Genomic DNA, 25,332 nt, shown 5'->3' with positions numbered 1-25,332 from the left:
AAATGACTCGGAGTCAGAGGCTTCCTTATCCTGTCTTCGCCTGACTGCTTTTTAACACCATTTAGACAGAAACAATTTATTCGAATTACTTAATCCTATGGTCTCAGTTCCTATGTCTAACTAAATGTCCCTATATTATATATTTATATATATATATATATAGTAGTGAGCAAGGATAGGGATAGACTTCACCACCTTTTGTGCACCCTTGACAGGTGTAATATTGGTAACCACCGAGGGCGAGCCCCTTACCTGTAAAGAGGGCCAATTAGCGAATATAGGGACATTTAGTTAGACATAGGGACTCAGACCATAGGATTAAGTAATTAGAATACATTGTTTCTGTCTAAATGGTGTTAAAATGCCTCCAAGGACACAACCCGAATAAATAGATCAGGTGATAAAGGGATGTCCATCGGAATGCACATTCACAGAAAAAAGGGTGATCTGTCCGGTTGGGGGGTGCCCCCGCTCCCCTTGTTCAATATAATAGCACCGAATGGGATATCTGTTCGAAATCTTCGGGTGTTCGTAAATTTTCCTACAGATAAATATCCCATTCGTTTTCTTTTATTCGGTAATGTATTCGGATTCCCTTGCTTTGCAACTCTTGCCTTTACAAATGCTTCTGAAGGCATTATTTCTAGATTCTGATGACAAAGTTGCCTAGCCCCGCAGTACGTTCCTTTTTGGCCTGTCTGAACCACTGTAGTGATGTGCTCTAATGTACTGTGGAGCTATTCCCAGGAGGACTAACCCTGGCAACTTGACCTCCTTAAATGACGTAAGCCCAGGAAGGAATTACAAAGGCTTGGTTGAGGATTTTACATCCCAAAGCTCACGAGGCAATCTCAGGGAGACCTTTTGAGTTCATGGAGCTTTCTTTGATATTATAATCAAATCTTTTATCCATTTATCGGTTTGGACCCTTGCGTCCGCAGTCCGCTGAACCCCGTGCCAGCAGTGCAAAGTCCTTTTCAACAGTGCAAATTCACTTTGAACCGTGAAAATAGTCTGTGAATCAGGCCCACAGTGTGTATAAGTGGAACAGTATGGACAGAAATGTTCCGGAGCTTGCTGTGACTAGAATGCCAAGAAACATGTCACTGATGATGTCTCTTGAGGCCAAAACATGTCTGGGGTTTCTTGTGATCTTGTGCAGATTATATGCGACTCAGCGGTTCCGGCTGGCTTGCTCCTTGTGAAGTGGGAACTTGCTGGATATGCATATGGCTTACCAGTTTGTAAGGGTGCAGCGGCAGGAGAACAGTGGTTTGGGCAGATGCTGAGAAGAATTGCCAAGGGTTATGATTAATTCAAAACGTTTCCATCAATCACTGTTGAATGATCCTTTGTATAGTAAATTTGCACACCGAAATGGCACACCTTGTTCAAATGTGTTTCACTGCTTGAAGGCTCTCGCCGCAGCCTGGGGTGTGCAGACGACATCTTCTTGCTCTGTTTGAGCGCAGCGCAAGGATTGGCCAGAACTCTATTGATATAATATAGGTGGAAAACACAGAACAACAAAGGACATTGTCATTTCAGAGAAGAAAACAGAAATAAATATGTAATCAGTAGTATGGCCAGCTGCCAGGTGATTTGGAGAGAGCGATGCTGTCTTTGCCCCAGAATACTTGGTAACCTCTTGATTCTGTGCTTTTCAGCTGACTTTGTTCGATCAAGCAGAGTTCTTTAAATTGGCTCCCGCGCCCACGTATGGGATGGATACGGCGGGTTATGTTTACGTTCCTCCACCGTGCCACATCGGAGCAAGTAAGTGCGGAACCATCAGGGCGAGGTGTGCAGAGAGGCGTAAGCTTTCTGACTGGCAATGTCACGCGTTTGATAGATTTTCTGTTGGTTCTGCTGGGAGGGAGTGTGTGTACAGGATGTGAATGGATTATTTTCCAAGTCAAACATTAGACCAGAACATGGTTGCTGTGATGTGTTTAGAAATAGAGATTACATCTTTTTTTGGTTGAGAAATGAATTTTAATTTGTAACCTAAATGAGGCATATATATGATTGATTTGCTATACAATTGCCGAAGTATGCAGTGTGCATAACTCATTTTCTCTCTTATATAATGTGTTATGCCATTTTTATTTATAAAGTACACCCTCACCCCCATTCTGGCCCGCCAAGATGCTAATAGGTGTTGCTATTGCCCAGCACAATGGCACTTCTTTTAGTCAGCCGTGTAGTGATACACCTATCATATGGCATGCAGGACATTACGGGAAACACCCTTAACTTAAAAACATTGATGTAAAAAAAAATCTCTGAGTAGAGCAAGTGAACATATTAAAATATCCTTTGACTTGCGTACAGGCCCGTGTGTACAGGCCGAAGTGCTGGTTTTCATTGACACAGTAGGACCACTACATAGCCTAAGCCTACAGATCCCTCTAGTGGTCGTAACAGATGAAACTATGCACATTGGAACACTAAGGCAACAGCTCCCTCTAGTGGATCATTCTGTGTGTTTGGGTAGCCTCTACTGCGCATGACGGCATCAGACAAACATACATCCGCCCTTTTATATTATTAGGTGGTGGCCCTGAAGAAGAGACGTTTCCTGAAATGTCATGAGATATTTGATGTCTGAAGTATTTGCAGGTCTTATCATTGCGATTTCTCATTGAATCATCTTGCACGCGGCGGCCTGCTGGGCATGCATAGAGCTGTGCATTGTGCACTATACCATGTTAGCTAACATAATGGCTTATTGATGTTCCCTCTTTATCAAATCGTAGCCTGAGACAACAACAGAAAACTGCATTTATTTATGTGAAAGTATTCTGTAATGCACTTTTGTATTGAGAGTCAACAAGTTTGCACAAGCAAGGGCAAAAGTCAGTGGAGCTCATTTTGCTCCAGCACAGTATTTGGCGGCGGGGAGTGATTACATGTAGACAGACTTGCAGGGAGCGTCAACCGCCAAATTTTGCTCTGTGCAAGGAAAAAGGCAGCATACATGCATAAACACTGTCTACCATGCATGCATGGTAGGCAGTGTTCAATTTTAATTGTAAGCACTGCCTGCCATGGAGCATTTACAATGGATCTCTATGGAGTCTACCTGCTTCATGCTCGTGCATAAAGCCAGTGGGCGTGTCATAGGGATACCCAGTATTTGTGCCAGCATGAAAATGCATGGCGAGAAAAATGCTGAGGTATTTGAATGATGGAAACGAAGGGAGGCAGCGGAAATGCAAGTTGCACTCCACCCCTACTGTCCGCCATACAAATGAATAAAAATGTGGTGTTGCGTGAATGAAAGGTGTCAGAGCCTTATACACGGCTTTTTCACCTTTCATTCATGTTCTGTCCGGAGCAAAATGAGTTCCTGAGGGGGAGGGGAATGCAATCTTTACACACCACTTCCAAACTCCATCTAGGACATATATTAAAATCGCCCATATCGTAACTCACTGTAGTAGACCATGAACTCGCCAATGAATTCTGCTCTGTGTGGCATAACAATTAGCACCATCTTGTGTTGATTCTTCGAATGCTGTCTAAGTACCTGAGTTGGTTCATGCATCTGCTGCACATATCTGTGTGCGACTAACTAAGCCTTTCATCCATCCAAACTTGATAAAATTAGTGGTTAGTATTTAAAACATGGAAACATTGTGGCTAGATTATTCAGTTGTGGTGTTCACAACAATGGCGTTACTAACCTGTTTCACAGGCTATCCCGGGGTAACAGCCGAGTTAAAGGCCCAAGAGAAGCAAGGGCGTTTAACGAGGGTACGGGGACGTTACCCTTGGTATAGTCCATGGACCAGGTCAATAACGCCATTAGCACCCCGAGTTACCATAGCGGTAACCTGTGGTGTTAAAAAAAAGAATTTTCATTCAAAGAACGGGACGTGCACGGCATCCCATCCAATGAATGAAAATACTGTGCATAGATGGGCGCCATGGTTGAGGAAGGCGGGGATTCGTACAGAGCTCCTCTTCCCTTGACATGGCAGCCAAACGGAGCAAGGAGAGAAGCAACAGGAGCTGCAGTGGCAACTGCCGTAGCAGCAAACAGGTAAGTGGGGATTAGGGGTGGGGGGAAAAGGGACTGCGGCAGTGGGGAAAGGTGGCAGGCTGGGGAGTCGGTGATCAGGCGGCTTGGATCGCAGGCTAGATCAGGAGTATTAGCCTGCGTTTCTAGCATCCTGATTTGCCAGCTCAGGGTGTTACTATATGTGCCAGACTGTGATCCATAGTGCAATGAGTCAAGATTTGATTTTCAATCCCCCACTTCTCTTTGACCTAGGTGCCTATGGTTACCAGATGACTCCATGAATAAAATACCCCAGTCACAGCCTATCTTTTAACTATATGATACAGTGGAGCTAATTTTGCTTAGGGCGTAACATGAAGAAAAGGTGTAAAAGCTTTGCGTAAGGCAGGGACGTAATTTCATCAAAATGCATGGGGTAGCGGAAGTGACATCACATGATCTTTGACCACTGATGACATCACAGGACGTGATGCCATTTGACCCCACCCCAAAGTGACATCATGGGAAACAATGGAACACAACGTTTACCCCTTGACAAAACAGAAAGTGGCATCACATAGCATTGTTCCTAAGTACACTATGAAAAATATGGTTACAATATCCCTGTAACGTGATATATATTTTATACAAGAATGGATCACCATATGCATCTGCAGAAAAAAACAAGCTATAACTGTAATTTGCGAAAAGCAAAATACAAAGTCTGAAATTGATGGTTATTCTAACATAGTCCGCAATGGATGCTTATTCTACTCTAAATGCTTTTTGGAGGATTTTGTCTGCATTGTGAATTTGAGGTGTTTAAGAACAGACTTAAATCAGTGACTCACCCCCTGAAGTGTGCCTAAAATAAACCTGTAATGAGTCTAGCAATTATTGTATAGAATTCCAGAAAGACAAATTATTTGTTATTCCTATTCTTTCTTGTTTAGGGCCACTGCTCAAAGTGTTTCACTTGTGTAACCCCCTGTTTTTTTAAGAAGCCTGAACAAGAAAGCCAGCCACTCTAGAAACAAAGAGCCACATGGCATTGGCCACAGCCCAGGATCTTCAATTTGTAGTAAAAAAACATGTTTTTTTCTCTTTTTTTAGGGGTAGCAAGGGAGACGTCAGAGGTCGCAATTGCGATCCCTGGCGACCCCTAAATGACATCCCTGGCATAAGGCTTTTACACTTCTCATTCAAGCCATGCCACATGTTCATTCATATGTATGGCTGAGAGCAGGGGCGGAACACAACTTGTGTTTCCTCTGCCTCCCTTTCTCTCCACCATACAAATGCCCCAGCATTTAGCCGGCAAGCATTTTCATGCCGGAGCAAATGCTGGTGATCCCTATCGAGCTTGCTAGCTTTCTGCGGGCTGACTCCCTAGGGATCCATTGTAAACTCTGCCTGCCATGCTCAATTTTTCCAATCAAACGCTGCCTACCATGTAAACATGGTAGGCAGCGTTTATCTATCTGCACTCTGCCGTGCAAATGACCAAAATATGGCAGTGGGGAGGCGCTTCTGTGTATATCTAAATGTTTTGCTCCCTGTCGCCAAATACAGCGCTGGAGGAAAATGAGGTCCTATGTGAGGTAAACTCTCAGTTCAAGGTAATGGAAGCAAAAGGGCTAACGTACTAGAGTGCTATATTACAATGATTTGTAAAAGTAAAGGCCACAATTGTGCTCTTTGTGCCTGCGGGTCAGGTTTTCTGGCGGGGCTTTCTTACAGTGTTATTGAATCGTGGCAGGGCCATTTTCTCCACAGCTGAAGCAAACCCTAAATGAGTTGTGAGAAGACAGATCTGGCTACATTGGGGCTTTCTGGGGCTCTTGGCAGTGGGCCTGTTGGCCCAGTTATCAGATCCAAAAAGCACTTCCTCTTTATCCTACAAGGTCTTTCTCCTCCCACTGACTGTGCGGACAATACCCATGGCTTTTGGCGGTGTGCCATCCTCTGGGGGATCCACATCAGTGGAAGGCAATTCCCATTTTAAATTGGGTGGCGTTCCAAAGCTTGAATACCAGATTCACTCCTGTCTTGTTGGTACCAAGGAGAAAGTCCAGCCTGGCAAAGCCATTGGTCACACTTTTAGGAAGTTTACTACTGCGTGGATCGAGACCTTCGGTGACACATTGCCTCTCATCGCCGGACACAGGACATTATTGTAACATCCGAGTAGCAACATCCACCCAAGAGCACAGAGAAGAAAAGTACAGGCGCTGATCCCATTCCCTGTCTGATTGGGCAGTCCCTTGCCTCTGGGTTTCATCCAGCAGTATTTGGAGGTATCAGGTAATATTATCCCCATAAATAATGTCGCCATACATATAGTCGCCGGGAAAAATGTATGGGGATAATTTATGGGGTAATTGGGAGCGGGGATTGCAGGGGGTGTCCTCGGCTCACTTAAAAAAAATATGAGGTTGCCGGGGGTGTCCCCTGCAGGTTCCATATGGTAATATCGCCACACAAAAACGGGGATATTAGCACATGGAACCCATCTATAGAGAGTGCTTAACATTTTCCATGTTAAATTGTAGAAGGCAGAAATGGGACATTTCCATAGCTTTTATAATATTAGTAACATTCTATTTTTGTTTGGAATTTTAGAACTAGAAGCTGAGGATTCTTTGTTACTCTACTTTGGAGTGCATGGATGATTTTCGTCCATCATGCATTTTATGTGTGACTCCATCTTGGATATTGCCACTGGTCCAGCCACGCACCGTAGGGGCTTCACCTATTCATTGTCTGGTCACGTGCAGGGCCTCACCTGAAGCGATTAAACAGCGCGTCCCGACGTGCCCATGAGCAAAGTTCCATGGGACATGCACTGTTGCCATTCTTCGCAGCTTTGCCGCCAGAACAACCTCTGTGGCCTCCATATCTGTCCACTTCACCGCTGCTACTCATGGCACAAGAGAGCTCAAAGATGGAATGATTGGCACCTGCAGATTCATGGAAGAAGAATGCATTAGAAATGGTTGTAGATATGGAATTTGAACACCATTGCGCATATGGCAAGTTGCTTACTACAATTGGCCTGGGTGTGAGCGGGAAAGGCTCTGTCACACTACCACTCAGAAGTCCAGTCATAATGCCAACCAAGACCCTTCCAATGTACCACCTTTCAAAAGTGTAAAGCTTCCAAATAAAACACACCAGATTAGAGAACATTGGCTGTAGATGGCGACGGACATGCACAGCTGAACAGACGTGCACTGTGGAGGCGCAGCTTCATGGGGCGCACAGTGCCATGTCTATGTGGGTTGGCAGGGCCGGCCTTAAGGGCAGCAGCAGCGCCCTGGGCGAATTCTCCTCTACTTTTGATTGGCATTTGGTTTACAGCCCGCATTGATTTTTTTTCCTCAACAAAATGAGGTTTGCACATTTTTAGCTGTTTTTTTATGTAAATCTTGTTGACATTTTGTAAAAAGAAAACGAACAATTAACCAACATAAACTTTAAGAAATAGCTAAATAAAATGGTTCTTATAAGAGCAATCCAAGTTCCAGCAAAGGCGATAACTTGCACTTGCTGGTTAGGGCTGTAACCTGTGGCCCTGTGCACCAAGCTGGCAAGGCATGTTCTGCAGCCATGCCCTCTGGGCACCTCATTCACAGCAAGGACGTGCCGTCATGCTTCCTTCGAGTCAAACACCGTGGAAATTGTGCGTGCTCTTCATCCTACTGCCAGCAGTGCCCACAAGGCATTGGCTCTAGCCATGTTCTGAGAGCCATGCCCAAGCGCGGACAGAGGCAGTGGCTGACTGCTGTGCCACTGCCCATGGCCATTGACCACCTACTGGGCACTGTTCCCTCAGATTGTCTGGAGGTCATTCTGCCGCTTAGAGGAGGAACTTCTGAAATGCCCCCAGTTCATTTCTGTGGTCTTAAAAACAGCCCACTTTCAAGATGTCTTGTTCTTTAAAAAATATTTCTTCCCTTTTGTGAATTTTTGAAATATAAATTACTAAAACAAAGTACAGAGAAAGAGTTTGGCGCCGTGTAAAAAGTTTCATAAACAATCTAGCGAAACTGCCCATCGCAAGTGCCCTCCTGCTTGTGTTGCTGCAGACCATCCCGGACACGCAATATGTGCCAAGCAAAGGCTGCCGCCGGGCTCGGGTGCAGAGTCCCAGCCTGCGGCGCAGGAGTGCAGTGCCAATCTAGTGGTGAGGCCAGGCCCCGCACTTTGACATGCATTGGGGCCAGGCTCTGAGAGACACAGCCAGGCTCTCCTGCAAGTACATTTACTCTGTGAAACGGAGGCTCTGCCTGCAGGCTCTGTGGGTCGCAGGTTCAACAAGTACTTTGGATTCTGCAATAATCACTTTGATGGATGTGTTTTACAATAAGCACTTTGCTGGTTACTTTCTAAAATAAGCAATTTGTTGGTCACATTCTTCAATAAGCACTTTGTTGGTTAAGTTCTTCAATAAGCACTTTGTTGGTTAAGTTCTTCAATAAACACTTTGATGGTTGTATTCTTCAATAAGTACTTTGCTGGTGGCATTGTCATTCTTCAATAAACATTTTTCTGGTTGCGGTCTTCAATAAGCACTTTGCTAGTTCCATCCTACAATAAGCACTTGGCTGGATCCATTCTTCAATACGCACTTTGCTGGTTTCATCTTCCAATAAGCACTGTGATGGTTGCATTCTTCAGTAAACATTTTGCTGGTTGCATTCTTCAATAAACACTTTCTGGATCACATATACGTATCCAGAAACCTGCTCGCAAAGACATCTGCATTCGAAGTCATAAGAACCAAAAACAGTGACCATAACCTCCTGATGGCCATATGGTCAGTCCCAGAACGGAAATCGGAGGCAAACAGACAGAAAATGACCTTGTCAATTCTTACTAACGGCGCAGGGACTAGACTAAGACTCACCGCTGAAGCAATAAGAAACATCACAAGGACTTACGAAAGAACTACTGTTGCTCCAGGGGAAGCAAATACACCTGACTATTACCCCCTGTTGATTCCCTATCACCAACAAAGGAATGCTCAAGCCTTAGCCAAAAAGCCATACCACACGCATAACAAGCCATTGGTGGAGAAAAGAAGAGAATTGAGAAGAATCTTACGCAAAGCGAAATCTTGCCCCTCAAAACAAACAGAGGAGGCAGCAGTATTCGCGAAAAAATCCTACAAAAACTGGCTTAAATCACACCGTGCAATTCTGTACCAAGAAGACTCTGAGAACATGTTAAAGACCCTAAGTGGGAAACAATCTAAAAACTTCTGGGCCCTGATTGACCCGAAAGGAGACAACTCAAATAATGCTTTAGCCAATTCAATTGGAGAGACGCATTGGAGATCTTTTTTCTCGGATATGTTTGCCTTACCAAAGGGTAACACCCAAGAAACCATACAGCTCCAAAAAAATCGATGGGATATTGAAAAGGACGAAAAGGAAATCTGCGAAGAAATAAGGAAACTGAATAACTCCCGGGCACCTGGACCCGACGGAATCTCCAATGTGGATCTCAAAAATAACAGCGAAGTATGGGGCGCACTAATATCTCGAATATTCCAACAATGCGCCGCCACCCAATCTATCCCGAAATCTTGGAAGCTAGCAAACGTGGTCCCAATTTTCAAGAAAGGCGATAAAGCCAATCCAGCAAACTATCGGCCAAACGCCTTATTGGACACCATTGGGAAACTATTCGGAACTTTTCTTCTGGATAAATTCAAGATATGGGTAGCCTCCTCTGAATTACACGATGACTTTCAGACAGGATTTGTAAAAAATATCGGAACACTGGCAAACATAATGCTACTGAGTGTACTGAAAGCCAAGGTGTTAGAGGGACGACCAAAGATATACCTGGCTTTTATAGACCTCTCTCATGCATTTGATACGGTCAATAGAGAGCTACTTTGGACAAAACTGAGGACACGGAACTGTCCGACTTCAATCCTGAACCCAATCACCGAGCTGTATTCCGGAACATCTATGAGGGTTAGACTCAATGGAAACGGCCAACTTTCAGAGGAGATCAACACTTACAGAGGCGTAAAACAAGGGTGCCCACTAGCCCCCGCATTGTACAATGCGTTCATTGGCGACTACCAAAACTGGGACCTCACTGTTAGAACATTCCCCCCCAAAACTGGAGATGAAAAGGTTGGGAGACTACTCTACGCCGACGATATTTTATTATTGGATCAAACCGCCATAGGACTACAACGTAAACTTACCTCGCTTTCAGAATATCTTGAGGTTAATGACCTGATTCTAAATTCATCAAAAACAAAAATAATGATTCTTGAAAAAACCACAACACAAAAAGAAAAATCAAAATGGTCTTTGGCGGGAGAGAGATTGGAGAAAGTAAAATCATTCCGATATCTGGGAGTCACGATCAACACAAACCGCTTTGAAACTCCCATGCAGGAATCCTTGATCGCCAAAACTAAAATTATGATGACACAAGCTCGATTGATGGACAAAAAATATGGAAAATTCTCATTAAAACCAGTGCTGAACTTCTACACAGCGAAAGCAGTACCCGCCATCACTTATGGTGCAGAGGCGATGCTCATGATTCCGGAGCGAATATGGCTGAAACTGGAAGGCTTATTTTGGAGGAAAATTCTAACACTCCCAAATTCTACCCCGATGGCTTCTATCCGCAGAGAAATCAATGTCATCTCTTTAAAAGGAAGAGTCAAGCTAAACACCCTAATGCTGAGCCGGAAAATCAGGCTATCCTCTGAGAAGATCTTCAAGGTAATAAAGGAAGAACTCAAAAAAGGAGAGAATAACATTCTAGCCTCTTGGGAGCAAAGAAACACGGAAATCCTCGATGAAATCGGAAGCTCATGGGAAGAATTGGAAAATAACCCCACCAAAACAACAAAAAAATTCAAACAAATGGATTGGATTAAAACGCTGGAAGAAGCGGCCAAATACAAACTGACTGCAGACCTTCCAGTGAACCACCAAAAACAGAACGAACCCATGAGCTATCTACTACAAGGGCCTAGTAAGCAAATTAGAAACACATTCCTAAGGGCTAGGCTGAATCTCTTACATACGAAAGAAATCTTATTCATCAGGGGTTCTGCTCCTAACAACCTCTGCAGATTCTGCAACAAACCAGAAACAGTAGAAACCCTGAGGCACCTTTTGCTGTCATGCCCGGAACTGGCCGCAAAAAGAATGACACACATGGGACATTTATCCAAAAACAGCAGGTGCGGGGAGGAAGAATACTGGTGGAACATCTTGATGTCAGGGGCAAATGTAAAATCAGTATCTGCAGTCGGTCAGTTCTTTCAGAATATAAACCTGAAGAAAGAAGAGGCAACCTGAGAGCAACCGGGAAAACTAAAATCTCTACCTGACCAGGCGGTGAAGCGGAAAAGAGAAGATAAAAAAATAGCCTTTTCATGTTCACACCATTTGTAAAAACTGTGAAAACAGTTGAATCAAAAAAAAAAATCAAAAAAAAAAATAAACACTTTGCTGGTTGCATTCTTCAATGAGCACTTTATTTTATTTATTTATTTTATTTTTACATTTGCATAGCGCACAAACAGCCCATGGGCATCGTGGCGCTGTTACTTGAGGGGAACTTAGTTACAGGGAGGGTACAAGTGGGTTAGGCATAAAACAGATTGTACATTTATACATAATTGATCATAGGTTATGAATGCACTTAGCAGGTTAACAGGAAATGCAGTAAGCACTCACGAGGGGTGAGTGTGGTGTTAATCATGCAAATAGTGTGGTTTTCATGGCCTTGCAGAATGCTAGGAGTGATTCTTCAGCTCAAAGAGTTGGTGGAAGGGCATTGCAGTGAAGGGATGCTAGGTATGGGAAGCTGGCGCGACCTGCTCTGACTCTTTTTACCATAGGCACTGTTAGCATTTTTGAGTATGGTGTTCTTGTTGGCCTAGTTGAGGTAGAGGGGTGAATCCTTTGTGATAGGTAGGCAGGTGCTGAGAGGTGGATGCACTTATGAGTAAGTGTTAGCGCTTTGAATATAGCCCGTTCTTTTATTGGGAGCCAGTGGGCTAGTTTTCTGGCGGCAGTGATGTGCTCTCTTTTGCAGATGCTTGGGCTGCACGAAGAGCACTGTTCTGGATGACCTGCCATTTTTTGAGGTTTTTTGTTGATTGCATTCTTCAATAAGCGCTTTTCTGGTTGCATTCTTCAATACGCACTTTGCCAATGAGCACTTTGCGGGTTGTATTCTTCAATAAGCAATCTGCATGAATCAGGGACTCTTTGGGCCGGATTCCTGTTTTTTTTTTTTTTGCCCGGTTCAAGGTGACTGCACTGATAAAAAGTGACTTTGCACTGTTGACACAAACATTGATTCATGGAACTGTGCCAAGTGATGTAGAGGAGGTCCCAGACATGGCCTGCACCCCTTCCCCTCATTTCGAGGTACCAGGAGCGTACTCGCCAAGGTATGTGACGTATGAAGAGCAAATTAACCTACAAAGAGCTGCACTGGGACTCTGCCCAGTATACATCAAAAGATCCATACCGGTTGAAGCACCCATAATCAGACAACCCTGGGCAGCACGGTACCCTATCAGACAGCCATACCAGCCGCTGATACGAAATGAGGAGTACCTACACACGGTCCATGAAGAGACCCCAAAAGCGGGGTGCATGGCTACGAGGGCCATGTAGGAGGACGTGATCTGGAGGAGCTCCCGAGATCCTGAAATGATCCGGGCGTGAAAGTGTGCAATGATGGGCCGACGACTGCTGAAAATACACATGTCGGTGTGTGAATGATTGGACCACGCTTGGTGAACTTTTAGAAGGTGTAGGAAGAACGGCGGCAGAGTTCTGTGCTGAAAAGACAAGGAGCGCCAGAGACAAAAGACGACACAAAATGGCCGACCAATGTCCGGGACAAAGGAAGGAGCAGGCCGCACGGTGATCGAGCGAAAGAGGCGTACTGGGTGCGCATTTGTCACTTGTGCAGAACACAGGTCCTCTGGGTCATGTCTAATAGAACGGTGAGGCCGAAGGCGAAGCAGCCCACCCTGGACGACTTCGCTAAGACGTCCCCTGGTCAAGAGAATACCAAGAGCAAGGATAAGTCGCCTGCAGGCAGCATGACGGCAACGGGCACCAACCAAGAAGTCCTAGCTGCGATTGCAGACTTAAAGGCGGCCTGGGAGGCCAAACTTGAACTAGCCGTCACTGAGCTGAAAATGGCACTGGACCTTAAGGTCGGAGAGGTGCAGGAGGAAGTTAATCTACTCCGGCAGGACGTCAGGGCCTTGGCGGAGCGCACGGAGACCCTTGAGAAGGAAGTGAGCCCGAATACCGCGGATTGTGCCTCCCATAAGGCCGAATTGCATGCCCTGATACAGAGAGTGGGCAACTTGGAGAGCAGAGCGGAGGAGGCGGAAGGACGCGCCCGACGAAACAACATCTGCATCGTGGGCCTGCCGGAGGGATTGGAGGGCCACGATCCCCCGGAGTTCATTGAGTCCATGCTACTGCAAGAGATACCCGGAGGAGTCCTGTCTCAAGGATTTGCGGTGGAACGGGCACATAGAGCTCTAACAAGGAGGCCGCCGCCAGGAAACCCGCCTAGGCCGGTGATAGCCAAAATTCTTAATTACCGGGACCGGGAGAGGATATTGGAACACTTTCGCAAGGGAGGAATGATTAAACGAGGAGTGGCAAACATCACGGCCGACCCGGACTATACCCTGTCTGTGCAGCGTAGCCGCATGAACTTTGGGACGGTAAAGCGGAGACTGAGAGAGGCGGGCCACAAATACATGTTGCTGTATCCGGCAAAATTGAAAGTTATACATAAACACAAAACTTTGTTTTTTGAGACCCCGGAGGATGCCATGGAATGGCTCGATGCGCAGGGATGCCCCCAGGAGTCTGAAGTTCGGACGGAGAGAGAGCATGAAAGAGATAAGTAATGCACGAGGAGGGTACCACAAGATGGCGCGGCACGGACCAATGGGACTTGAATATAGTTATTTGCGCAGTCAGACTGTTACACTAGATGTTATGACCACTATAATTATTATTGAATTAATGGGAGCCTTGCAGAGCGGATCTCTTTACCCCACAGTAATCTTAGTTAAGTGGCCATTAGGGCGACTTCACCCTACTGAGCTCTGGGAATTGTTTGGTGCTTGCAGGGCTAGATGTGGGGGTGCCTGAGGTCCGAGAACGGACCTGGGCAGCAGTTGGGGTGTGTGGTGTGGGGGAAGGGATGGGTGGAGGGTGGGGTGGAAAGTGGGGAATTTGTTGTGCACATAGTTATGGGTAGTTTGAGCTTGTACAAGAAGCTTCAAGTAAAGGTGGAGAGCTGTATCTGTATCACGTGGGCAAAGGGGATTTGCTACACGAAAAGGAAGAGGACACTCATGAGCTATGGGGGACCTTAAGATCGTAACATGGAATGTCAGGGGACTCAACAGTTACTTAAAGAGAAACAAAGTCATGATGTACTTGAAAAGACAGAATATTGATATCGCGTTGTTGCAAGAAACACATCTGACCCGGCAAAAACTGGAACTGGTGGGGAAGAAGTGGAGAGGTACTGTAGTAGGCTCTCCGTATTCTGCCTATGCTAGGGGAGTGCTGGTCTGGGTGGCACCGCACGTTCCGCTCCAACTTACACAAGAGGTGGTGGACACGGAGGGGAGGTTGGTCATATTAAAGGCTTTGGTGGAGAATAGAGAGGTGTGCATTATAAATACGTATGCCCCCAACCAAAATACTGCGGCATATTTTAGAACCTTGTGTACTCATCTGGGCGAGTGTATTGGAGGAGCGGTTATTTGGGGAGGGGATTTCAACTGCGTGCTCAACCCAAAGGCAGACAGATCCGATGATAAGATTGATAGGCCCACCCCAGCAGCCAGGGTATTGCAGACATTACTCGATGACTTCGGGCTGGCAGATGTTTGGAGGCTGAAACACCCTAATGAAACACAGTACTCGCATTACTCAGCCCCGCACCAACTACACACGAGACTTGATTATTTCTTTGCCACGCCAGATGTGGTGATAGAGACCACCCAAATAGACTACAGAGCGAGGGTCCTGTCGGACCACTTGCCTCTGGTTCTGAGCTGGCAGTACTGCTGCCCCAGGGCGCAGATACCGACGTGGCGCCTCTGGGCGGAGGCGCTCCGGGACCCGGTCTTCAGGGAAGATATCAGGGATGCGATCACACAGTACTTTGAGGAAAACACAGGCAGTGTGGACTCAGCGTGCACGCTCTGGGAAGCCTTTAACGTGGTATTGCAGGGTGCTGCTATTGCTAAATCAAAAGGCCTACAGGGTGGGGTCCTAACGGAGTTATAGAAAGCGGAAGTGAAATTGGAAAGGGAAAGCAACAGGGCAGGAGGGGATGCAGAACTTGTACTCGAACTACAGCAGCGGTGTGCAGAGCTTTGGGAGAGGCTCTCCAACCTTAACTATAAGAAGTATGTTGAGAGGCAACATGCAGGTGGGGATAAAACTGGCCGCTTGTTGTCGTGGTTATATAAGAGCGAAACCCCTAGGCCCCCGATTAGGACGATAACCAGAGAGGATGGGGAGGTAGTTGACACCCAAGAGGGAGTCAACGTGCCATTCTTAGACTATTATAGGACATTATATGAGGACAGAAGAGGGGACAATCGAGAGGAGATAAGAGAAACTCTAAAAGACATGGAATTACCTAAGATTGGTGCTGAAGAAAGGGAGGAGCTGGACGCACCGATCACCTTAGAGGAATTGGAGGAGGTGGTGAAGCAGCTGCCCACCTGTAAGACCCCGGGCGCGGACGGATTCCCTGGCGAGTTTTATAAAACATATAGGGAGGAAGTACTCCCCCCTATGCTAGAGATCCTCAATGAATCTTTTGAGATGGGCCGGCTGCCGGAATCGCTTAGAGAAGCGTTAATTGTGCCGCTTCCTAAGCCCAACAAGCCAGGGCATAGCTGCGGCTCCTATAGGCCTTTGTCAATGTTGAACCAGGATAGCAAGATATTGACGGCGGTCCTGGCCAATAGGCTGCACAGAGTTATTAGCAGACTGATACACCCAGACCAGAAAGGTTATGTCCCCAGCAGGAATATAACCCACAACCATAGGCGACTCCACCGGGTGATTGAAGAGGGGAACAGGAGCGAGGGGGAAATGGCGGTTTTGTCCCTAGATGCAGTCAAAGCTTTTGACTCAGCGAGGTGGCCATGGTTGCTGGAGGCCCTGAGGGAATACGGGATGGGGCCGGGCTATGTTAGGTGGGCGAAATTGCTGTACAGTGAACCGCTGGCTAGGGTGCGCACAGGATCGGTGATATCCGAGAGATGGCAACTTAGTAGGGGCACCAGACAAGGGTGTCCCTGGTCCCTGATGTTATACATTCTAGCCGTGGAGCCCCTGGCAGTGTACCTCAGACAACAATATGACATGATAGGTATTGAGGTAGGGGGAGAGAAACATCTCATATCCTTGTATGCGGACGATTTGCTACTATATCTGAAATATCCGGAGGAAAATCTTCAATATATTCTAAAGGTTATGGAAAGGTATGCAGAACTGTCCGGCATAGCGGTGAACCCCCAAAAATCGAGCATGTTCCCATTGGGGAGCTACAGAGGAGTCCCTCTAGAGCGGTTGCCAGTGTTGCCTGTACCATGGGCGGTTGATTCCTTCCGCTACCTCGGAATAGATGTGTATCACACGGTAGAGAAGGAACACTCACATAATACCGAGGTGGCTGTGAGAAAAATCCGAAAAAGTATGACGTTTTGGGAGAAGTTGCCGCTGGCGATGATGGGACGGGGGGCGATGCTCAAAATGGTGGTCCTGCCCAGGCTGTTACATTTCTTCAGTAATATACCGTACTTGATACCCAAAAAGTTTTTTGTCAAACTGAATAGCATGTGCAGAGACTTCCTATGGCATGGCACTCGAAATAGAGTGGCGCTATGGAAGCTGCAGAACTTCTATGATAGAGGGGGCATTAAGCTACCAAATTTTGAGGCCTTTTATGTAGCTGGTCAGTTGCAATATGTAACCAAATGGCTTTCTGATGAGGTAACTCCTGAACTTAGGCTGTTTGGACAGGACTGCACTCTGTTTTACCTAAAGGAGATTATCTGGTTGCCTAGACTTGAAATGAAAGAATGCCCGGGTATGATGTTGCTTGGGTGGAAGTTGTGGCGTAGAGTATGCCGACTGATGGAGAACCCGTACCCGTGTTCCCCACAAGTGCCGCTAGTGGCCTTAGCAGGGGAAGACAACCAACTAAGAATGATAATCAGGACCTATTGGGAATCGGTCGGGCTAGTCACATTGGGAGATGTATGGCAAGAGGGGATCATTAAGGATTTCGAAGAACTGGGGGAAGAGGCAGGCTTGCACAGCGGCCAATATGTCACGTATCTTAGGCTAGTGCAGATTATTCGTAAAACCTGGCCAGAGACTGTACTGGCGAGGGAGCCAGACGCCATTATGGGGACGATATATGACACATCAGAAGGGGGACACGAGATCTCTAGATGTATGAGATGGTGATGACCCGGGTGGGGAAGGATTTGACGCACTTGAGGCTGGACTGGGAAGCAGAGGTGGGGGCACAGATGACCGATGGGATGTGGGAGCGTGCCATGGGATACCACAAGAAAGTGTCCAGAAACGCCAGATTGCAACAAATACAGTTATACATAACGCATAGAGCCTATATGACCCCGAAGAGAATATCTAAGTTTGTAAATGCAGGAAGACAAGCATGCCCAAAATGCGATAAAGAAGACGCTGATATGACACACATGTTCTGGTCTTGCCCAGTGATTGAAGGCTTTTGGGGGAAAGTGGCACACAAACTAGCGGATAAAGGGGTCATGCTCAACATAGATACGGCCTGGGCCTGCCTGTTGGGAGGGTTTCCCAGACCACGGAATACTAAACATGTTGGGAAACTGAGGGACCTAGCATATGTGCTTGCAAAAAGAAGGATTACCATGGGCTGGAAGCAGTGCCACAAGCCACGGGTTGAGGTATGGTGGCGGGATTTGCAAAAATGGGCAGAGGCTGAAACGGTAGTATGGCAGGAGGCATGTAGCAAGTGCGGGGAAGAAGAAGTTGGTAACCTGATGGCATGGAGAGTGTTAATAACAGTACTGTTTAGCACAATAATGGATTCTGCAGCTTCGGATGGAAGCGATACCCGGCCACACACAGCAGATACAGAATGAGAAACGCAAACAGGCTCTTGAGGGGGGAGGGATTCGGAGAGCAGTAGTGTGCATTAATTGATGTTCATGTGTCTGTTGCAAATAATGCTGCTAGTTTGGTTTGTATTGTTTATTTGTTTTTAAAATAATAAAAACTTAAAAAAAAAAAAAAAAGAAGAGACCCCAAAAGCCTTAATGGAAGGTCAGTGGAAATGACACTGTAACGCTCACCTGGTATCCACGGGGACGTCACTCAGCCTGTTCTGACCTCTTACGACCTCGAACCCTTCCCTGGATCTACTCGACTGGAGACTGGGCCTTGTTTTCTTGGAAAGTGTTCTCTCCGTCCTGCTTTCAGCGCAGGGGCGCGTTGATTGATGCGGGCTCGTTGCTGCTAGTTACTTCACTGGCAAGAGTCTGACAGGTAAGCATAATGAGTCTTTTGAACAGTTCTCTAACTTTGTTCCTTTCCTTCCTTAGATGATGGCCGGCGTCCGGGGATGGCGACGTGCTGCTGAGATGAGTAGCGCTGAAGGTGAGTGAGAGAGCGACGCGCGATGCGACCCTTTCGTATTTGTATTGAACTGAGTTCTTTTTCTGTGTCTTTTAGGTGCCGCAACGTTTTCAGCGTGGATGCCAGTTATGAAGAAGAAATGCGGTGAGTAAGCGCGGTATGCGGCGCCTCTAGATGTTTCCACGCAAACCTGGAGTGTCTTTTCCCTCTTGCAGATGGATGAGAAGTTCCGGAGACAGAGTTCCCCCAGAGTGGCTGGGATTCAGGTAAGCGTTTGAAGCTCGTAAAGTCTTTAAAAATAAGCGAAGATTTGCTGAATGCTTACTAATGCCTTTTTTCTGTTCTTTTCCCTTTTCCTTAGGAAGCAGCATGCCGGGATGGGAATGACATCGCCGAAGATCCCCGCAGAACAGAAGGAGCGATGAATGATGGGCAGAAGCGCCGCAAGGTAAGGCTGTTCCTAACAGTGTTCTTGTTCTTGCAGGAGCTGGGCGCAGAAGAAAGATGCAGGCCTACTGGAGACCGATCCGAACACGGTGAGTGTCACGCTGCAGGTGCAGAAAACACAAAGCATGTTTCTCAGCCTGGGCGTGGCTTAAATAGTCTCTGGGTATCCCAGGTGTCTCGGGGCTGAACCACACCCAAAAGACTAGACTGCACATGAAGTTCAGGGAACCGAAATATGTGGGGGCATCCATCTTGCCCCTATCAATGCACTACAAGTCCAATCCCCAATGTTATCCTATGGGAGTGAGTGAGTCTGGTGCCACTAGTGACAAGTCTGACTCCAAGTGGGTCTTTGGATGGATGGAGAGGCCCTTGAGGGCCATGTAGGTGATCGTGGCCTGGCTCCAGCCTGACATCTTGGAGGGCTGGGGTGATGAGGGGCAGGAATCATGACAGACACAAGGGCCTGAACAGACTTGTGAATGAACAAAAGGGGCTATCGAAGACAAGCACGCCAGTGCGAGTAACTACGAAAATAAATGAAATGGACTCAGAGAAGAGACAATGTAAAATGTAAGGAAATGGTGCTACGTGACAAGATGGAAGCAACCGACCTGTTAAACGTGTGTAAATAGGCTTGAAACGCAAGATGCTAAGAAATCGATACTGCGTGCAATGCTTAGTAGAAGATAGAGCGGCAAGCGCCAACCATATAGCTACCTCAATAAGGCACATTATGCAAGTGCGACTCCATTTTGTAAAAGCAGAAATGTACCGAGGCTGCCAGAGGCCTGACAGGCCAAGTTTCGTAACTCAGCAAAGGCAAGTGAAGGAGAGGAATTGAAACTCAACAAAGAGCGGCTCATGCCTAGGAAATCGAGGTCAACCAGAGAAGGGGAGGAGAGCGTCAGCTCACAAGACTCCAACTTGAGAGCATACCAGCCTGCCGCATGAAGGTCAAGATAAGGGGGGCCCATGCAGATGGTGATGCTGAAACAGAATTAAATGCACTAAAAGCTGGAAACTGTAGCAGATTCATGGTGAACTAACACGTGACCAGCCAGGCGCCAAGAATTACTATCGCCTGATGTCAACAGGACCTGAGGATGGCATAACTTTTCCCGATAAGAGACCACAGTTTCAAGGCCATCCTTAGCCAACTAATTAACACATCGCCCTAAAACACTGATTGATGGAAGGGAGGTAGGGTGAAACTTGGGACACCAGGCACATGGGTGTCCATTCTGCATGCTGCTAATTAAAAGTGGAAATGTATGTTTAGGGGTGTAACCTGCCCAATCACAATGAACCAAGTTATCTGGAGTCCTACAGATACTGTAACCAATAGGACGTCGTAGATGTAGTGACATCTATCACGCGTGATGTAGAGGGATGGGCGTAGACGCCCACCCGATAAGAGTTATCCAATCCGCATGCCCTATTATCATAAACAGATATAACACCTATACTTAAGTTACCTTTCGAAACCAATTATATTGCATGATGATTTTTTATAGAATTAGACATCAGTGATGACGATTTTTGCATATAAGAATTGCTGTTCGAGGAAGTCGGAGCGAGACAGGATATCGCAACGCTGCTGATTTCCATTTGTTTCTCTGTTTGATCTACTTGTCATTAAATGGACTTCCCTTTGCCAACTTACTGAGTCCTCATTATTGAGTCATGTTGGAGTAAGTGAATCCTCCATCCCCCTTCCTCACATGGTTCAGCTATCTTGTCTTACAAGTTCTAGAGGGGGAGCGCTGACCTATGGGCCCGTCAGTGATTTCCTCTCCTCCAGAACACTTGGTAGCGTGAGGACAGTTTCGGCCTTTAAGTATTGATTATATAATAATAACACACCTTAGACCGATGGCACAAAGTAACTCTGGGCCTTCGGCAAGATCATGAGTCCTTTCGCCATTCTGGCTGAGTAGACTGAGAAGCTCCCTGTGGACAATGATAGAGTAAAATTTCAAAAATCTGCAGTGGGTCTGAAGGAACCCGCCTTTGCAAGCATAACCCTTCTCATTCCCACGGGCAGACAATCGGACGAAAACCTTAAAGGCGGGAAGAGGAAGGGGAGGTGATCCCAAAGTTCCAGAGAGGAAAAGATGCGATCGGTCAGTGAAACAATAAACTTGTTACTTTGGCAAATGTCGTGTAGGCATTAAAGCAAGTAGAGGAAAGGTAACGGAGGGCGACGGAGAAAAAATGAAGTAGTTAGAAGTAGAGAAGACTGTATATATATAGGGGGTTAATGACTCAAGCATAAGAAATAAAGAGCGGATACCGGGGTGACACCCAAGATGAAACGTAAGGACATCGGGGGGACACCCGAAATAAAACGTAAGGATTATCAGGGGGGCACCTGAGATAAAAACGTAAGGATTATCAGGGGGGCACCTGAGATAAAAAAGTATGGATTCACCTTATTCCTGCGCTTTAAAGAATGGTCAGAAGAAACGTGAACTCATAGCCCACAGAGGGGGGTGATTTAGGCTACGGTGGTAATTAAAGACGGCATCAAAGGGGTTTGTTTACACCCCATGACGGGGTATTGATTTGAAGGCAGGTATACGTATGTCCAGCTGGTGTTTGTCTAGTCTGTCGAGTGTCTGTCATGTGTCTTGTTGTATGTCAAATGTAAAATAATTGTATTAATGATTGGTTGAAATGTATTTTGGCTATACGCGATTCTGTAACTAAGAGGGAATCGCCACTGAATTGATGGGTTTTGAGTAAATTGTTGGTATAAATTTTGGCTGGAAAAGATTGGATTGGAGCTTGCGTATGTGTTGCTCGCTCATACTATTGGAAGGTTAAAGAACTGTGTAAATACTGTTAGTGACGAAATTAAAAATGGAGGAAGTTACCCCGCTTGCGCATTTGTGCATGCAACTGCCCAAGTATGCACCAAAACTAAAGAAATACAGCACGGAGTCGGTTAAGGGTACCGCCACAAAGATTTTTATGCCTTGGTCCCAGAACGGGTCACTCTCTAAGGCTGTTTTACAGCATATGACTACCTTCCTACATGCCACATATACAGGCACGAAGCTAGAGAAATGTCTTACTGTTCTAGAATTGTGGAAAATGTTTGAAGAAACGAAGGTGGAAGAACCACCCACAGACTGGATACTAAATGTATGAACGGAGGGGGGTGAGACGCCTACCGCGCTACCAGCCCCGCCTGAGCCAGTCATTGAAGGAAGTAAGTCAGAGGGTCTGTACCCACTAAGAGAACTTAAGGCAGCCACGGGGTATAGCAACCCCGCATATGAGTCGCCTACGTACAGTAGTGACAATAATAAGGGAAAAAAACGGGAAAACAATATTGCCTCCACGGTCTCAAGGGACAAGGAGAGATGCAAAGATGAAGGGAAAGATTGGGCACAGAGTTGTGCACCTCCAGATAAGGAGAAAGAGGGAAATAATCGTAAAGGAAATGAAGTTAGAGGTGATGAGATAGCATTCGCGAAAGACGAATGGATGGGAGGTCAAATATTACTGAAGTTGGATGGAAAAGGAAGTGATGATGTGAGGCCAAGGGAGAGTCTGATGAGACGCAAAGGAGAGAGAGAGAGAGAAAGGGATGGAAGTAAGGGATGAAAGGACAAGAAAGAAAGATAGGCTAAGGCGAGAACAACTATATCACGAAGAGCAAGGAATACCGCTCAGTCACACGCAATACACAGACTATGAAAGTACAGGCAGAACATGATAAGGTCTGAGGAAGAAAGGAGAGTGCACGAAAGGAAAGTAAAAAAAAGCGAGAAGATGAGGAAAGCAGAAGGGCAAAGGAACGTAGAAATGAACGGATGAGGGAAGTAGATAAGGCTAGAGAAGAAATGAAAAAGCGAAAGGAAATAGACGAGGAAGTAGAACGTAAGCGAGGCAGAGGGCACAGGATCTCGAATATTTGGAGCGGGAAGTGAGTAAACCCAATCCTGCAGTAGAATGCGAAGACATAGAAGAATTCTTTCCTGCAAGCAATGCGGTACCAGGTACAAGCGGGACAAATATTGAAGATGACTTCGACACCAGAAGCATCGGGGAAACGATCGATAAAATATACGATGAGATGGGGCTAGAGCAGATATCCAATGGGGGAAAGGAAGATGAGCGCTTAGAGAGCACTCAGCTATATGACACTGAGGATGTCACCTGAAGTAGTGGGAGCAGGGGACTGTCTCTAGACAGGCTGGATATTGGGCAGAACGAAGAAGATGCAAGAAGTTGTGTAAACTGGGATTATTCAGAATCTGACTCCAGTGGGGAAACGGAGGATGTGGCACATGAAGAAGGGAGATGGTGCGAAAAACGGCTCCCAGGGGACCAAGGGGTACGATGGTCAGACGCTAGCGAGTCCACAAGTAGGACACCGAAGTCTGCCGCGCAGTCCGGCCGACATGAAGGAACACCCCACGGTCAGAGGTGGGCGTCAGCACCAGCCTCTACAGACAGACTAAGGACATTGCCAGGTAGACAGCAAGGCGAGAATGCCACCCCGGCGATAGACCGGAGAGCTATGGGGAAGAGAAGGAGGACTGTGCATTCCAATTCCCGTTGCTAGAAAAGGGGGGAGCAAGACCACAATATATTCCATGGCCACACATGGACCGAGAGAACCTTAAAAATAAGCTTCCAATGCTGACATCGGGAGCCGGAAAGTGGATACACGAGTTAGAGAAAATGACGGGGGGGTCACCTTAGCTATAGGGGACATTAAGGGCCTCCTAATTGCCATACTTGGTGAAAGAGCAGATGATGTATGGAAACGGGTAGGCTATCCTAGGGTAACCCTAACTAACACCTCCCATGACGGAGCGCCATTTAATAACTGTAGGGCAGCAGTGTGGAAAGCGCTGCGAAAGCTATATCCAGACACTTCTGATATGGGGGCTATAATGACTCGGAAAATGAAAGAGTCAGAGGATCCGTTGATTTATATCCAGAATTTTCAAGACGCGTGGGTGTTCGAAACGCATGAGTCTTGGACGAAATCTATTCCTGTATTCTACCACATATTATGCCAGGGGTTGCCTGAACCGGTGCAGAAGCAGCTCAAGAAATTGGTAGGAGTAGAAGCAAAACCGTGGGCCGAGTCACTGTCTGAGTCACTGCCCTGCAGCTGCACAGTGGAGGATCGTTTCTCTCTGTGTATTACAAGATTGGTTTCCTTGTAAGCACGAGTGGATTTTCTCCATGCCTTTGTGCATAATGTCATTTACAACCCACTGCTGAGTGGGCATGAACGCAGGACGTTCTGTTTTTCACCACTGACCACACCAATGAGACTCGCCCTGATGAAGGAAATAATTTCCGAAATGCATTGGCTTTTTTAGTCTAATACATGTGGATTGTGGCAACTGCTTCCTCACTAAGGATTATTAGTGATAGCTTTTTGTTTGAACTATTATGGATAAATCATTTTTGATATGAATCAGAAAGACTCATCTTCCTTTCTCTAAGAAGTATGGTATATTATGGATACTTGAACATATTGTCGTGAATCAGATATAAATACGTGCCCATCTTGGGCCCCATATGAGAGCGGTTGTGTGACCCAGTATTATTACTTGGTCTCCAGCGTGTGTTGCTTATGGCGGGACTGCCAGGCCTCGCAGATAGAACTATGAGGACACCTGATGAGTTTCTGTTCAGACCAAGAATACCCATGCACGAAGAGGAGGGACAAGTATTTCCCTTAATGATACAATCTGCCGCAGTGCGAGGGAAAGTGGTATTGGTCGAAGGATATGATGACGAAGGCAGACAATGGTGTGTGATCATCGCCATCGAAGAAGGGTATCGAGTGACTGACGTCACTGATGACGATCTGTTCGAAGAGCACCCTGACCTAGAGGAGACAAGAGTGGAAGTACGTCTCACATTTTTGGTCAAAATTATCAAATGGGAGGTGCCACAGAGAATGATGTTGGCGCTGGTACGACCAGAATACTTTGATGAGGACATGGCCCAAGTGCCTGCCGAAGTATGGACCACAGGGCCCTATGACGTAGGTCTCCTGAAAGGGGCAGGTGAAGTGAAAATTAAACTGAAACCAGGAGCAATTCTACCACAAGCGCGACAATGTCCCATGTCCAGAGAAGCGAATGAAGGGATCGCGAAGACAATTTCCGCCATGATGGAGCAGGG

The 25,332-nt window shown here is 46.4% G+C and overlaps 1 protein-coding gene across 3 annotated transcripts in view; it reads left to right on the top strand.

Moving 5' to 3' along the window:
- The window catches only part of LOC138512972 (poly(3-hydroxybutyrate) depolymerase-like), a 481,140-nt gene that overhangs the window by 198,194 nt on the left and 257,614 nt on the right, over positions 1 to 25,332 (top strand). For all 3 annotated transcript variants that reach the window (XM_069627698.1, XM_069627699.1, XM_069627697.1), the window contains one exon: positions 1,668 to 1,776. In XM_069627698.1, the coding sequence (XP_069483799.1) occupies positions 1,668 to 1,776 (109 nt within the window). The remainder of the gene's footprint in view (positions 1 to 1,667; positions 1,777 to 25,332) is intronic.

Source organism: Ambystoma mexicanum, chromosome 12 (genome assembly GCF_040938575.1).
Source record: "Ambystoma mexicanum isolate Mex_15411 chromosome 12, UKY_AmexF1_1, whole genome shotgun sequence".
Taxonomy (NCBI): domain Eukaryota; kingdom Metazoa; phylum Chordata; class Amphibia; order Caudata; family Ambystomatidae; genus Ambystoma; species Ambystoma mexicanum.
This window is presented reverse-complemented; position numbering and strand designations above follow the sequence as displayed.